The sequence below is a fragment of the Acomys minous genome (assembly GCF_964271855.1).
Source record: "Acomys minous genome assembly, chromosome: 17".
NCBI classification, from domain to species: domain Eukaryota; kingdom Metazoa; phylum Chordata; class Mammalia; order Rodentia; family Muridae; genus Acomys; species Acomys minous.
This window is the reverse complement of record NC_140500.1, coordinates 138,663-156,166: the sequence shown is the minus strand read 5'-3', so window position 1 is coordinate 156,166 and position 17,504 is coordinate 138,663. Positions and strand designations below refer to the sequence as shown.

Here is a 17,504-nt window from a genome sequence, read left to right as displayed (position 1 = left end):
ATATCATGCACCATGACCAAGTAATCTTTGTACCAGGCATGCAGGGATCATTCAATATACAGTAGTCAATCAATGTAATCTACCACATAAACAAACTGAAAGAAAAAACATGATCATCTCCTTAGATGACAAGAAAGCATTTGACAAAATCCACCACCCATTCATGTTTCAGAGAGATCAAGGCACATACATAAGCATCATAAAGGCTAAACACTGCAAGCAGATAGCCAACATCAAATTAAATGGAGACAAATGCAAACAAGTTCCAGAAAAATCAGGAACTAGGCAACAATTCCCACTCCCTACATATCTCATTAATATAGTACTCCACCCAGGAAGGGATCAAGGAAGATGCTGAGAATCACAGCCACACTTTGGAGTTGAGAGGAGGGAGTCTTAGGGAAGACTTGGGAGATAGAAGGACCTGGAGTAGACAGGTGCTCCATAAGGAGTCCAAAGAAGCCAACAAATTTGGGCGGGTGGTAGGGGCTGCTGCAGAGAGTGATACATCAAGCAAGGACCATGCATGCTGAGGACTTCTGCTCAGATGTAGTTCATAGGCAGCAGAGTCACCTTGTGGTTCTACCAAGGTGGAGTAGGGGTTACTTCAACATGGACTCTGGTGACCACTCATTGAACACCTCCCAGTGGCAGGCAGCCATGCCAGATACTGAGGAAGTAATCACAAGCAGTCCAGATGAGACTTGATAGGCTGAGGTCACATGAGAGGAGAGGGGGCTTCCCCTTTTGATGACTAGGTGAGAGGAAGACGGAGCAGCATGAGGGAGGGAGTGTGAGACTGGGAATCATGGGGAGAAGGGGCTACAATTGAGATGTAAAGTGAACAAATTAAAAATAAAATAAAAATAAAACATTAAAAAGAAAGTAGAATATTAGGAAGGTACCAGATTGGATCCTGTAGAGAATACTAGGTATTTGAATTAGGTAACATGATGAAATAAAACTGGTACTCACCTGGATGCCTATCTTTCCTGGCTGAAAGGTTCTATGCATGCCACCAAAGAAAATAAAGGTAACTATCACTGTCACCCATCATAAAACCATGAGGGATCCAGGAACAACAGGCCTTATATGATAGTCCCTCTGAAGTTAAATTGGGTACACATGTTATATGTTGAAATACCTTTGTCTGATTTGGTTAAAGTCCCCCAGATGACATGGAACCACTGCTTGGCACTATAGAAATGGACAGAGTGTGTTACTGAGTAGGTCATAGACCCAAGGAGAGAACGTAGGACTGTTAGTCTTCTAAATGCACACAGTGGAAATCAACTCCTAATGTCTTATTGCTTTACCATTAGTTAGTGCATCCCTCAGCCCTCACCAGAGCAGCTTCCTTTTGCAGTACACGGCAAATAATACAGAAACTGAGGACTGATCATGGTACAGATAATAGAAGACTATCATGTTCTCAGTCATAATTGTGGCTTACATATCACACCCATACAAACAAGGCTGATGGATCATGGTTAAAGGGAAGTGGGAAGATTGTCAGGGCCAGAGGCTTTGAGGATAACTTCAAGGTAGGAATATGTTCTGTGCACATAGTTGCACATTTAACACAGAATGATTATGAAAGTATGAGCAAGATTATGTATGCTTAAACATGACAAAATGCCAGTATGGAAAAGGAAATGGACATGAAGTCTAACCCCTAACAGCCATGCTCATGAGATTCGATAGTTACTGGAGGAGAGATGTTCAGTTTCTTTACTGTTGTCACTACTAGGGATCAACCCACACAAGGGAAGGCTGTAATTACAGTAGTACATTTAGAAAGTAAAGTGTACTTGACTTGAAAAAACAAATGAAACAAGCCAGACACTCGGGCTCACATAACTGAAAGTATATTCTTTTCATATATATATGCTTATTGCAGGGTGACAAAAGAAAAATTCATACAGATGTACATTTGTGCCTGAGCTACTGAAAACTAAGAGAGCAAAAAAAAGAGAGTAACAAGAGGCATTAGTTATGATGTAGTAGAAGGGGCTCCAACCAGCATCCAAAGTCCTCAGTCTGCTAAGTTTATCAGACAAATTTATGATCTTATTTGAGATATGACCCTTAAGAATTTGGATCTAACTTTAATCACTGCATTGAGATATAAATGTTTTCATCTACACAGAAAATTTTGGTACCGTGACCATCTTTGTTATGTTAGTTTCCAATGAAATGTGTCAAGACCCCCAAACATCCCATAAATTTTATATATGAACACATTCCTTCCTCCACCATTCCTGCAGTTTTACTTAACACCCCACCATGGTGTTAAGAATTACACAGCACTGTCACACTGAGCACAATTTACCTTAAGAAGGATAGTTTTCTTGTAAATTTCTGCCTATTGTCCTCATAACAATTTTCTCATGTGTTCAAACATCTTACAAGCTCAATTGCTCTATTTCATGTTTTTTAAAATTTATACATTGAGATTTGGGATGTCTATATAAGATAGCCACAATATATTTCCCTTATAAAGAGACACACTTGAATATTTGTCATTTGTTAAAGGAAATCAGACTTCTCTTGACACTATTCCTTAACCTTGCATATTTATGTAAATCTAAAAATAAAGGCCTTATGTGGCCACCCTCACATCAAGAGTATCTTTTTGGTGATCACATCCATACAAACGAGGGAAGCACTGGAAACATATACGGCCAACAGGTATACATTAAAATATGTATAACTCATTTATCTTAAACAGCCTGCAATAGAACTTTAAAAATATTGGAAGTAAACCTTGTATTGTAATTGAGTTATATGGGTGCCAAATAAAATAACCAAAACACTAAGAATGTAACATTTATATAATTCCTGACTGTGTCATGGTTCTTCTTACTATAGTTAATTTATTGTATATAAATGTAATAATATGAATACATGTGTAAAAAATTAATAAAAATATATAAAATCTGTTTGAGAATAAACACATTTAACAAAGAAACATTGAAATATTACAAAAGGATATACACAAAGACATGTGTAGAGAAGTGAAATGCATCCTAATATTAATAGTGACAGTCCTGTTCTGAATTCAGCTACATGTAACATAGTCAAGACTTTCTAGGCACTCCAGGCATCAAAATTGTTACTTTTCCTTGAAAGACGAAAAGAAGTACACATGAAAATATGTTTGAAATGGTTTGAGAATGGAAAAGAGAAGTTGTGAAAAATTCAAGAAAGTTTTAATCCATACATTCTTTTAGTCTCAGGAATCTTCAACCCTGAGGATGAATAATTGTACTTACCATACATTAAGGTTCTGAAAGTGATGTGGCACATATTCATATTTAATATATTTTTCTTCATGGATGTCCGCAAGAGGAATAAATGCACAAATCTGCATATCTCCTTCATGGAAAAGATATTCACCAATATTTGCATAGCAGTGACTGCTAGTTGAATCACACACAAAATTGGGAATATACAGAAGCCCAAAGATGAAAATCAAGAACATCCTATTAACATGTGCATCTGCCCAGGCACAAGACAGATAGATACATACCTAATGATGTCCATCAGGTATATATTGATCTCAAGTGTTTGTGAGCATGTGTGCTTCTCACTATGTTACTGGGTGCAGCTGTCACACTAATCAGCACACAGTTTTTCCTGATACTTCTTCCACTGCCATTGTGAGTTCTGAAAGTCTTTTTTCCCTTAGACTCTCTCTACATCTGCGTCCCTGTTTTCAGCTTAAGAATAAGTGAGAAGCTCTATTTTGTATTTTCTTCTTTAGCCACAGGCATCATGATTTCAGCCAAGAAGACAAACATCAGAGCTCAGGGATCAATTTCCCTATTAGGCTGTTTTGGACAAACTTGAGGCAGGAAACTTTTCATGTGACAACACCTTTGGCTGATGAAAACAGCATCAGAGGTTGCCATGGTAAGTGAATTGGGAGAAGGTCAGAAAATGCCCATGGCAGACACACACAGACAAAATCAGTGGGCCATGCTTTTCCAAACCAAAAACAACCAGTGAGGTCCCCTCTTCTTCCTGGCTATAAGTGTCCCCGAATATTATTCTATGATACATCTGTGTCTGGAGATCACTAAGATGTCTATACCTAATACAATTTTTTATTACTCACTTTGGAAAAGACCAATAGTCCTGCTGCTTTCATCACTTCCAAATTATCTACTTACTACTTCCTTTATCAATCACTAGGTACAGGTGTACTTATGAGCCACCCCTGCATGTAGACCTCATCCACCATTTACCCTGCTCTGAAAACATCACTGTGTGAGAAGTTCTTCTCAGTTCTGTCACAAGTATAATAACTTGAATGCATCACAATGTGTCCTTTGACGTGACGTAACGAGGGAAGCTATCTTGATCAGAGCTCTATTTCTATCCACCAGCAGTTTAGGGCAGTGAATGCACTATATATTTTGATATGGTAATGAATAGGTACCCCTCCTCCAAAATAAATTGACTCCCCTAAGAAAAGATGGAGAATAGAGTGAACAAAACCCAAATGAAACATTAAAACTCTACAATAATAAATGGTGTTTTTCTTGGGCTATGGATGTTTATCTTCATTGGGAGTTCGCTTTATGTTATTATTGCTCTTATTTGGATAGAAAACAAGGTTGGACTCAGGGATTTCTCATTTTTTTCCTTTATTCTTCTTTCTTAGATCTAGAAATAAGGGTGGAAAAGAAAGAAGGGGGAATATAGAAATAGATAGGGATGACAGAAAAGAAAGATTATTGTACCTACTCCTCAACTTAAGGCCTTAACTGTTACTCACAAACAAGGTTATTTTAAGTTCATATTGATGCAAAATAAGTTCATAAAGAAACAGAGCTGAGAAGCTGTTTTGTATCTGGGCAGGTTTTATGTCTCAACATGGACTTTTTCCAGGTTAGTTTTTATTCTGTGCTCCAACTACAGAATAGTGTACTTAGTAGTTAGTAGTTTTTCTTCAAACATCCTCCTGTTCTACTCTTTGACAGAAGCAAATTTTGTTTATAGAAAACAATCTCTGTACAGTGACTACAAGTACCAAACATTGCATTTAGGTTGCTCAGTGTCCCTGAAGGATGTTAAAAGTTGATGAAAACCAATTACTTTTGCTCATTTGGGTTCTCCTCAGGAAAAAAAAATGTATGGAAAGAGTATCATACCAGAGTTCTCAGCTGTGGATTCTTGAGTAAATTTAAAAAAATCACTGTCGTGGTGAAACAATCTCAACATTATTATGAATGTGTTTTCTGGGCTAGATTTAAAATCTTTATGAACTTCTTAAGTTTTCTATATCCCAACATAGGTTTCAATAATTGTAGAGACAGCTATTTGAAGATACTTCTCTCTTCAAATGGCCTAGAATTTTGTGATGTAACAAGGTATCCTAGTTTTTTCTGTTGCAGTGGGAAATATCACGACTAAAACAATTTAGGGGGAATAAAGAGTATATTTCTATTTACACTTTTAGGTCAGAGGCCTGTTCTTGGGAGAAGTTAAGGCAGGACTATTAATCACAGCTAAAACTAGAGCAAGAAATATGGAGGAATGCTTCAGGCTGACTTTCTTGCTAGCCTGATGATAAGCTAGCTTCTTCATTCAACTGATGACCACTTGCCTAGGGAATGGTACTGCCAATAGTGGGCAGGAATGACCTACCAAATTATCAATAAAGACATGTCCATATCCATCCTATTGAGACTTTAGGTGAGAGTAGCCTGGAAGAATGGAGAAATAGAAGGATCCACAGGGTCCTGGAGACCTACAAGAAGAACTTTAAGACAGGCAGATCTGGTCCTGGGGTCCTCCTCAAACTAAGGCACCAGCCAAGGAGAATGTAGGCAGTAAACTTCGAACCCCTACCCAGACCTAGCCAATAAACAGGATATTCTCCACCGTTGAGTGGAGAGTGGGATCTGACTCTCACATGAACTCTGGTGCTCCTTTTCTGATCATATCCCATGGATGGAGAGGCCTGGTGGCACTCAGAGGAAGGATAGCAAGTTACCAGGAAGAGACTCGATACCCTAGGAACATATACAGGGGGAGGAGATCTCCCTCAGTCACAGACGTAGGGGAGGGGAGAAGGGGGAAGCAGGAGGGGGGAGGGATAGGAGGATACAAGGGAAGGGCTAACAATTGAGATGTAATATGAATAAATAATTAAAAAAGACATGTCCATATCACAGATATGTGCATAGAACAACTTTATAAAGACACAATTACTCCACTGAGATTTTTTTTTCAGTTAATTCTAGGCTGTGTCAATTTGACAGCTAATACTAACTAAGACACAATGTTTGGAGAAACTTCTATCATGGTGCCATAGCTTTCACAGACTGCCTAGATCTTTCCTCTCTGCCTAGCCCATAAGATACCTTCTCTCTGGCTGCCAATCATTACCATGAAAGCAGGCTTCTTAATTGCACAATAGACATCAAGATCATGAGGGGGTGGTAGAAGGGAGAGGGAGGTAAAGTAAAAAATTAGAATTTTTTGTGAATCACTGTCTTTAGTGGATGTAACAACTGTCAACAAAGCACTGGTTAGCCAATCAGCAGGGCAGAAGGACAGGAATTGGAAGGTGGGACTTCCTGGAGAGTGGAGAAGCCAAGAATTTAGTTAGCAGTTGAGAGTTGAGAGTTGATGGAGAGTAGGAGGAGAGAAGCCACTGAGGATCAGATCGGCAAGTGCTTGGGGTATATGTAGGTTATGACGATTAAAGTAGTTTAGTTTATTGTTTAACAAGTAACAGTTTAGATTCTGTCTGGCTTAGTGCTTGCAGCTTTGAATTACATTTCTGTCTCTTTGTGTCAGTTATTTGCTTTGTAGGCTGAACAGATACATTTTACTGTAACACTTGGTTTTTTAAAATTATTAATACATTACATGACAAAACAGTTGCAGAGATAGGAGAGAACCATAGTAACCCAGTAACTCTCAAAATATAGTGAAGAGAATTGGTGTTTGTCCCAAGAAGCCTTTCTAAGAATCAATGAGGAAGAGTTGATGAGAGTACTTTTTCTAGTTTCAGAGTAGTTATGCACACTACTCTTGTTGGGTCTTTGTGTTTGTTTGTTTGTTTGTTTTTCAAGACAGGGTTTCTCTGTGTAGCCTTGACTGTCTTTGAAGACTAGGCTAGTTTTAAATGCACAGTGGTCCACCTGCCTCTGCCTCCCTGAGTTGTGGGATTAAAGCCAGGTGCCACCATGCCTGGCTTATTGTTGGGTCATTTACAAGTGGATATTAGCCCCAAATAGATAGTCCTCTGAGAGACTCCATCCAGTTGGAGCTTGGGACAGATACTGGGACTCAAAGCTGGATTCTTAGCAGAGCACGAGAGTTGTAGGGATGAGTTGGGGGCTACAAGGTCCTGGAGGGACCAGAGCTGCACAGGGAGACCATCTAGGCCTGCATGTCTGGGCACAGGTGGGCCTGCAGAAGTTGATGTACAAGTCAAGCACAATGCATGCAGAGAACCAAGAACCCTTGTTCAGATGTAGCCAATAGACTACTGATTCTCGACAAAGCAGAGAGGGGCCACTGTTGCTGAACCTCTGACATATACTCCAGTGCCCATGATTTGGTCACTGCCCTTTGGTAAGAAGGCCTAGTGAGAACACAGAGGAAGGGGACACAGGCTATCCTGCTGAAAACTCATAGGCTGTTACCAGAGGTCTAGAGGAGGAGAATAGTCAGAAGAGGGAGGGTGCGAGGAAATGGAAAGATAAGAGGGAGGGGATAACAATCAGTATGTACTGTAAGTAAATTATAATAAATAAAATATACATTTTAAAAATCTGAGTTGTGGAGGGTGTTGCTGCAGAGACTGATGCACCAACCAAGGACCATGCATGCATGGCAGGGACATCAACACTCTGCTCAGATGTTGTCAATAAGCAGCACAGTATCCTTGTGAGTCCCATAATATTGTGAGTAGGGGCTACTTCTGACATGGACTCTGGCCCCTTAACATTGATCACTTCCCCCCTGCAGGGCAGCCTTGCCAGGCCACAGAGAAAGAGAATACAGGTAGTACAAGTGAGACTTATTAGGATGAGTTCAGATATTAGGGAGGGGTGCTCCCCCTGCTGATGACTAGAGGAGGGAGAGAGAATGAGATCTGGAGACAAAGAGGGAGGGAGCTACAATCTGGTGTAAAAGAACCTTACTCCTGGTTTGGCATCCTTTAATTGGGCAATTACCTATGCTGAAGTTAGGAAAGCAGGAAGAAGGACTTGGAATCATACCCTCTTAAAGAAGAAATGAGAAATGAAACATGTTATATATCTGACCTAGCCAGCAATGGCTTGTCTGTGAAAATTAAACTAGTTCTAACAGTCGTTGACTTAGCTTGTTTGACCTTTGAAATGGACCCAAGTTATGTTAGTATTACCGTTGACTGCAATCTGTAAATACTTTTACAGTTAAAAGTATTGTTGTATTGAGGATAGCATCTTTCTCTTTTCTGTAGCTTTTAGGCTAGTCACCTAGCTATCTGGAGCCATGAGTCATGGTGAGAAAACCTTAGGGGCCACTGGAATGAGGAAAAACATTCAGGCTGCTAGCCTGGCTATATTGGGGTCACAGGGTGTGGTGAGAAACTCTAAAGGAATAATGAGGTAGCAGAGAATTGATTCCTTGGCCTTCAGTTGAGTTATCCAGTCCCTCTGAGAGAAGAGTGGGTTTAATGTGGATTCCTGAGGTGAGGATAATGTCTGTTTTGTAAAATGTGATGGGTGAAATAAGTGGTAATTTGTGAGGTACGGTATTTTATATCCTAGGGTAGACAGGGAAGGTAATAGTTGGTCATTAAGTTGTGAAGAGGGAGATGGAAGACCTCCCCATACCAAGATGTATATCGAGTCCTTTCTCTAAGTGAGGTTTTAATGCATTGACCACAGCTTCCTGGAAAAGGATTGGGCTGTTAGCTTGAGTCTCCTCTGTCCCTGTTAATGAGGGTGGGGGTACTGAAAGTGCAAAGTATTCACAGTCTTGATGGTGGAAAGGGATAGAAAAAACAATCTTTGATATCTGTTACATAAGAAAGGACATTGGGTGGGATGTCTGTGCTATTGCTAACTGAGCAACACTGATACAGATGGCTGAGGCACAGAGTAGCCGATCGTGTGGAGATCCCATGCTCAGTGTATTTAATTGGGCCTCTCAAGCCTTGTAAGCAATTTGAGATTAAAGGGGTGAATTGTGAGGAAAAATAAGTATTTTAACAAACTTTTGGGAAACCTGCAGCCTGGTGTCTTCACCCCAATTCAAACCTGGAAATGGAGAGGTAGTCAGGATTCCCAGGGGATTCTGACATCCTCCTTCCTCCAGTGCAATCTATGGAAAGGGCCTGGTTTGGGTCGGTTGCTGTTGCTGCTGACACCTGTGCTGTAACCTGGGAAAGAGCTGGCAGTCTGCCATGGTGCCTTCTTGCCCATGGCACATAACAGGCTTGATACTCATGCACACAGCAGAAAGGACTGTGAGTGAGGCTGGGGATGGTGCAAGGAGGGCTGGGCCTTTGCTCCTTGTCCCTGTCTTAGCTGCCTGGTGGGAAATGGCAGAAAAGTGTTAAGGGCTGAGTGGAGCCCAAGCCAGACAGAAAGAATGGCCTGGTCAAACTTGGGCAGATCAGTGGCTGTTTTGTGAGCATCTGGTAATGGGGGGGAGGGTCTGGCAGGGAGCCCTGAAACAGATGGAAACAGAGGAAGGAGCCTGGTTTTGTTCAGGTGGACAAAAATGTCTGCTTCAGGAACAGCTGAATGCCTGATCCTTCAGACTGGCACTGTGGTAGATTGAGCTGTGCTACTGCGGATGTGCACTGAGGTGTGCCAAGAGGCATAAAAAGATGGCTGCTGTGATCTTGCACACACAGTGGTGTTATAAGGAACTCACAACCACTGGTCAGGTGGTGTCTGTGAGCCAGAGGGAGGGATTGCTCTATTCTCTACCTGAATTGCACAGAGACCTCGGGTCACAAAAACCTGTTGGTCATGTCCTGTGCTGTTCTGTAGAAAAGGGTTCCTGGTTAAAAAGTTTATCAAGTCCCCATGGGATGTCATCTGGGTCCTGATTTCTCATAGGGATGATATTACCTGGGAATCCTTGGGATTCCTCAATTTCTGGCTACAAATTGGAGTCACGAGCTCCCCAGGCTTTTGATTTGAGTTTGTTTTTTAGTTTGTTTGTTTTGTTTTTACAACAGAATCACAGAGATTGCAAAGATGATGCATAGTAGAGGATGGGTTGTGGGTGAAAACTGTGGAGTTATTTAGCTTCTCTTTTTGTACTTTTTAGTGGGATTTTTAAGAGTGTGGTTTTGTTGCCTATGAGAAGCAGAAGCAGGGACCATTTCCTCTGCTTTGGCAGGAGGTAGAGGACTGGGAGGGGAAAAGTTGCCCACTTTTATTATGGAGTCCTGCAGGTATCTGGGCTGTTGAATTAAGGAACTAGGGAGGGTGGGGCCAGCGGTTTGCAGATACACCCCAGAACTTATAGGCTGTTATGGGTGGGTATATAATTTTAAAATCTCAGAGATATTTGGTTTTAAATTCACATAAGGATTCAGCTAGGACTGCAAGATCTCAGTCAGGGAGGGGCTTAAAGCCCTGATTCTCAGACTCCACTGGTTGGGAAGAAGCAGCATTTTTGGCAGGACCTGCAGTTGGTTCTAGGTGGTGACAGATTAGGGTAAAGATGAGCTGAAATTTGGGGGAGTTTTTTTTGTTTTGTTTTGTTTTTTGTTTAGTTTTACTTTATTAATTTATTCTTGTTACATCTCAATGGTTATCCCATCCCTTGTATCCTCCCATTCTTCCCTCCCTCCCATTTTCCCCTTATTCCCCTCCCCTATGACTGTTCCTGAGTGGGATTACCTTGGGGGAGGTTTTTCATCCCTGATTGTTTTGATTTTGAGTAAGAGATAAGACTGGGTCAACAAGTCAGAGTCATAAATATAACCATGGCCTTGTGAGGTGCTGCCTGAAGTACCTCCTCCCAAAATGAGGAGATTTGGTTTTCGTCTGTTTATGCCATGTACTTTTAAGCAGTTACATATCCACTTAACATGAGGGCCTTTCCTATATGATGAATTGTTCCTCATGATGATAGATAAAGATAGGTAATATTGTGGTAACAGTCAATATTTTTGAGACAAATTTGCCAGGAGTGGTTGGAATACCCCACCAATGGAAGCCTGCCCACAGATTTAAGAATCTGCCAGCTGTCCTAATGACTTTTAAGAGGCCTTTACATTACCAGTTGTTTCTGTTTTTTTTTTTTTATTCTGAGATGTTAAAAAGTCATTGCTTACACCCAGGTTGTCTGTCAGGGTCCATAAAGAGAGTAAGGGAACCTTTGAGCAAAATTGAGGAGTACCCTTACCAAGAGACTTCAGATGCTCCACAAACTTACCTAGTGCCTCACAAAGGTGTTGACTGAAAACAAAGTAGGAAAATAGATAGAACCACCTACCTCGGAGTCTGGAGACTTTTCCAGGATGGGCGACACTCACCTCTTTTCACCCTAACATGAGGTTTTGTCGCCCCCACATTGGTGGCATCAGCTGTCATTTAGCATCTGGCTAGTGGGTGGTCAGGATCTGTCACAGACATGAAAAGTCATAGAGGCTTTGCTTGACAAATTCCAGAGACCTCCTTTCTTTTTCCTCTGTTCCTCAACCTCTCTCCAACAACTAGTTCCTCTAGCTAGTTGTCAACTAACAGCTGATTTTCCTTAACCAGTTGTTCACTGTCTTCTCAGTTCTCTCTATTGTGGATCGATCTGTCTTCTCTCCTGTTTACTGTTCCTAGAGATGTCCTGGGAGCAACATGGATCCCACATCCTGCAGGCTGGTCCAGGCACTGGTTGCTTCCTGACAAAAACAGACCTTGGGATCAAGGGTCCAAAGGTCCTGCTTGTGATCAGAGGGAGATAGAGCACTTCAGGGTGAGGCCTGTCTAGGTGCTAGGCCAGATTCTTGTTCACACCGGGTGTCAGTACTGAGCTAGCAGCAGTGGTAGCAGGCTCCAGTGGATACAAAGGCACTTTCACCATTGATGATCCACCCTGTCACTGATGCTGCTGTAATAAATGGAGTCTCAGACAGTCATGGTGGAGGAATGGTGAGCAAGAGAGTGAGCATCTGGAGCATGCCAGCCAGCTTTTAATTATAAGCCTTGCACAAAATGGAGGGATTATGTTGGTTAATGTGTCTGATTTGTTATGGCTAAGGCTACCAGGATACTTAATCTACATAGAGCGGTACAGTTTATCATTTACATGTAGTAACATGCGGCCCTATAACAAGAAGGAGAAAACAGTCGTCAATTATCCTATGGGTGAAGGGAATATCTTCTAGGTAATATTAGAAGTCATTTTCTGAAGGCTTTGATCTCCTCAGCATAGAGTTGGGTGCTTCCAGAAATTCACTGTGCTTATTGGGCAAGTTCCATATCAGGAAAAGTTTGGACTTGTGATATTCCTTGAGGATTATGTTATACTCCTTTCAAGATCTGTGGTTTTCATAGCAGGTGTAGTGGGAAAGACAGAAAATTGAAAGAGGGCACCAGCATAAATGAAGAGGTTTTTTTTTTATTAATGTTTTTTGTGTGTGCCACATCTTGGTGTTGGATGATATTAGATGATAATAGAATGAATTAAATATAGTGGATTTAACTGGGCCCTGAGGTGGTGCAGGCCAGGTAGCCGGAAGCAGTCAGCAAAGGCAAGGTGATCATAGTTGTCCTAATGGGAAACAGAGACAAAGAATGTCCATAATGGTCTCATCCATCACAATCAGCACATTCCAAGTGAATTTTATGATTGTTGAGACCATTGATGCTGTCTACTCCAGCATAATAGATAAGGAGCCTATTGAGTCATTGTTGGGTCTGTATAAGTGGAAAACATCTCAAACAAATTAAAAAATGCTGTATGAAATTGTGATAAAAAGGAATCTAAGCACCCAAGTCAACTTCCTGACTTGAGGTGATTTTACATCCAGGACCTCTTAAGAAAAGACTTCCAGATTTCCTTGAGGACAGATCTTGATAAAACTTCTCAAAAAGTTTTACTTCTTAACTTCTAGGAACATTATCGAGATAGACCTGCTGCATAATTACAAGAGTAATTATACAAGGGGAATAGAAACCAACCAGAGATTTCTGTGTTCATTGGACACCAGTTCTGAATAAATATGGATTCCAGGAGATCCCAAGAAATGTTGTTACACTTCAGATAAAGTAAAGCCTTTTAAAGGCCAGGTGGTTAATAGAGTTTTGGCCAAAGTTCAAATCACAATAGGTACAGTGGTCCCCTAACTCAACTAGCAGGTACTTTAAAAGGGAATGATTCGAAAATTTATGAGAAAGACATCTGGAAAAGATATATGTGGATACATCTCTCCAAATGGGCAAGAGTTTGACATTCCTTGTTTTCAGTGAAAATGCACATCAAAGGGTGATTTCATTTGAGGAGGAGGAGTTCAGTCGTCAAGTCAATAAGATGACACAATCTGTGGACAGGTAACCTCTTTCTACAGCCTATCCTGTCATTACCCAATGGAGCCATAAACAAAATAGTCATGGTGGCTGAGGCAGGGGCTATGCATGACCTTAAAAATATGAACATCTAATCACCAATGCTTACCTGGCTAAAGGTGCTGCAGAGTGCCAGATATGCTAACAGCAGAGACCCACATTGAGCAACAGACATGGAACTATTTCCTGAGGTGACTAGCTGATGATCAGGTGCCTAGATGACTACTCTGGGCCGCTTACTCCATAGGGAAATGTTTTGTCCTTAACAGCATAGATACTTATTATGAGTATGGATTTGCCATTTAGCACATAATGCTTGTGCCCAAACTACCATCCATGGATGTACAGAATGCTTTATTCACTATTGTGGTATCCCACAGAATATTGTAGGGGACCAAGAAACACACTTCACAGCCAGAGAAGTAAGACAACAGGACCACAATCATGGAATTCACAGGTCTTGCCAAATTATCTCCTGTTCTGATGCACCTGCCTTGTTGGAATTGAAATGGCCTTTTGGAAACACGGTTACAGTATCCATTGATAGCAATAACCTGGAGGTTAGGGATGGGTTCTCCAGAAGGGTGGTATATGCTCTGAAAAAGTGTGCAATATATTCCATTTATTCCAGAGCTAGGATCTACTAGTGCAGGAATACGGAGTTAGAAATGGGGAATAGTTCCAATATCATCTCTAGTGACCCTTAGGAAAATTATGCTTCCTGTTCCTGAAAATCTTGAGCTCCTATGGCCTAGAAATATTTTTTTCAAGAGCAAGAATTGTTCCTGCTAGGAGACACAACAAATATTCTAATAAACTTGAAGTTCATACTTCCTCAAAGGCAACAGTCAGTTTCTGATGGTTAAGTTGATACAGTAAGAAAAAACTACAAGTTTCAGGAGGGTTATTGACCAGTCTTACCAAGGGGAAATTGAATTGCATCTCTTCAATGGAGGTAACAAAGCTTATTTCTGGATTTCAAGTGATTGTTTAGGGCATCTCTTGGTGTTAATACATCCTGTGGTTAAAAATCAATGGAAATAAATTCTAGATACAGGGTCTCATCTGTTGAATTTATTTTATGCAACTGTGTTTGTTTTTCTTAGCTTATTTCTTAACCAAGCTATCACCCAAATAATTAACTCTCTTTTATAATACAAAGCTTCATAGCACAATCTGAACAGTTTAAGTCTGTAGTTAACCCTCTAAGGTATTTTGTCTTACTCCCAGCCAACATCCCAGAGATAATTGCAATTTTGTAGCTTTCCTTGGCTCCAATTCCTTCCTCCTCAACTTCCTTTGCCCTCTCCTTTCACTCCTTCCCTAATCCCTCTTCCAGTCTAGCAAGAAGTCCAGCCCTATTCTCTGGCCTGTTCGCTGATTGGCTGTAAGATGCTTCATGGACATATCAGGGGACAATTGCGAAGCAGAGTTTACACATTTAGATTGAAAAATCAGAATTTAAACTATACAAAACTTTATGCCTACATTTCTCCATTTTAATATAATAAAAGGCTACTTTTATTACATTAACAAACTATATACAATCATGAAAATTATTAGGTAAGACTTAAATTTGTATAAATAAACATATTTTATTATCCATCAATTTTTTATCATCTAAACAAGTTAAGTTTAAGTATGAGACTGTAACTATCTAGTCTTCAACTCCATATGAGATTCAACAAGGAATAAATATTATCTAATTATGTAGGAGGTGAAGGCAAGCAGCTTCCAAAAGCGTAGTGTTGATAGAGATATTTAGCTGCCTGGACAGTCATTCAAATTTTTCTGTAATGTTAGAGCCTCATCTTCAGTCTTCTGAGCCATAATACTTGACAGTTTTTCTGTGAAGCAGGAATTATTAAGACTTACCTACCTTGTCCTGCAAATCTTGACAGTCAACCCTCCTGCATCCAGTTTCTCATGTTTGGACTGTATTCTGTATGTAATTGACACAATTGCCTTTTCTAACCCAGTGTCTATTTTGCCAAATATGAAGAAGCCTTTGATGCTCCCTGAAGTAGAATGGGATGTTGCCAGAAGTAGTCTTATCTTAGGTCAAAAAAGCCTTAATTTACTACCATTTTTAAATGGCATATTCTGTAGATCTCTGAGGTTTTTTGAAGACCATCTATGTATCTATTTATCTGAATTGCTTGTTTTTAGCTAATTTTATCAGTCAATCTAGGAAACATGTTTTTAATAATTAAATAAACTAATATCTAACATGAACATGAGTTTGATTTTCAGACTAACATAGATTTCATACTTATCTTAAACAGTTCACAATAGCAGCTTTCAAAATGACTAGAATTTAATATTGCAGTTTTAATAATTACTTAGGTACAATACTTTAGCATGTTGTAACAAAATATAATACAAAGATCTAAATAAATATAAGATTTTAGGTTTAAAATATTCTTTGGTTTATAAGCAGATTCAATAATCTAACCTTTTACTTATCATCCTTATAACCAACTCCTTTAAGAAAAACAAAAATCTGTCACCCATAGTATGACAAAAACCGTCCACCACCACACTGGCAAAGGAATGGGACATAGTTTTCTTATGCGGGGGAGGAAGAAATGTGTGGTATTGTCCAGTCTAAAAAAACTAGTTGAAACATTTTCTATCCAGTCTCTAAATGCTGAGAAAGTTCCCAGCTCAACTGAATTCATGACTGGAACAGTCTGTGATGCTGGATCACCTAGGTAGCCATTTTGAAATTGTCCCAGGTGAAGACTTTCAAGGAAACACTGTCATTGAGGACATCTAGAGGGAGGATCACCTGGGCTACTTATCATGTCTTTTTTGGTGTCTGGTCCTTTTGCTGTGCAAAATATATTAACTTTCAATGGTAGTATACATACATATACATATACACACACACACATACATATATATACATTTGTACATACACACATACATATACATATGTGCACTGAGCACAGTTTGGTTAAAGATGATTCTCTGTAAAATAAAATTTTATCTGTGTCATTTAACAGATTGGCATGATAAGTGCTGTGGAATTTGTAGTCAAAGATTTATTGCCATGCATAACTAATATCCTGGCTGGAGATATTTTCATATCTCAGGCAGTTTCAGTTCTGCTCCTATGTGGAGGGATCAACAAAGTATATTTCCTTCCTAAGGACTTCACTTTCTTAGACACAGCTTCCCTTCTAGACTTTCCCAGTTAAGAGGCTTGAAGCTTTTCAGTCTATGTCTTGCTCCTGCTTCCAGGAGAAGCCTTTTTAATATATATAATACAAGGCTTCACAACACAATCTGAGAAGTTTAAGTCTGTACTTAACCCTGTAAGCAATTTTGACTTACTCCCAGCAAACATCCCAGAGATACTGGCAGGTTTGTAGCTTTCCTAGGCTCCAGCTCTTTCCTCATCGTCCCTTGCCCTCTCCCCATGGCTCCTTTACTAACTCTTCCTATCCTGACTGGCAGGAAGTCCAGCTCTATTCTCTCCCGTGCTCTGCTTTATTGACATAACAGAGGGAAAATTGGGGATTAGGTTTAATACAACATTTATACAGAAAATCAGAATTTAAACTACAAAATAACCTTAGGCACACATCCATCCCTGCACTGAATGACCTAGGTGGATACCTGGCAAAGACAGGCAAGATCTCTATGAACCAGCCTCCTGGTTGCATCAAGCCACTGTGCAAACACAGGAACAGTGAGCTCCACCCAGCTCCTGTACCCTCCATCTACAGGACATCATTCCCCAATGCCAGGTGGCCAGAGGGACCACCAGCACCTCAATTCCTGGAGTCCCTTGGTGGACATCTGGGCACAGCCTTTAATAAAGTCAGAAATATTTCAGAGTTTTTATTGGCCTCCCCAATGACTGACATGCAGGCCTAGCATTTCCCAAGACCAATTGTTATAAAGGATATTTTTGTCTCAGGGGTAGGAACCATTCTCTCCACTGTTTCTCTTAGTCCA

General features: G+C 40.3%; 1 protein-coding gene across 1 annotated transcript in view; it reads right to left on the bottom strand.

Annotated features, from left to right (window-relative positions):
- Positions 1-16,943, bottom strand: part of LOC311588809 (vomeronasal type-2 receptor 116-like) — a gene marked incomplete at both ends in the record, with an annotated part of 41,296 nt that extends 24,353 nt beyond the window's left edge. The window contains 2 exons of the mRNA XM_084766777.1: positions 15,418-15,593; positions 16,878-16,943. Coding sequence (XP_084622903.1) covers positions 15,418-15,593; positions 16,878-16,943 — 242 coding nt within the window. The remainder of the gene's footprint in view (positions 1-15,417; positions 15,594-16,877) is intronic.
- Positions 16,944-17,504: the final 561 nt, after the last annotated feature.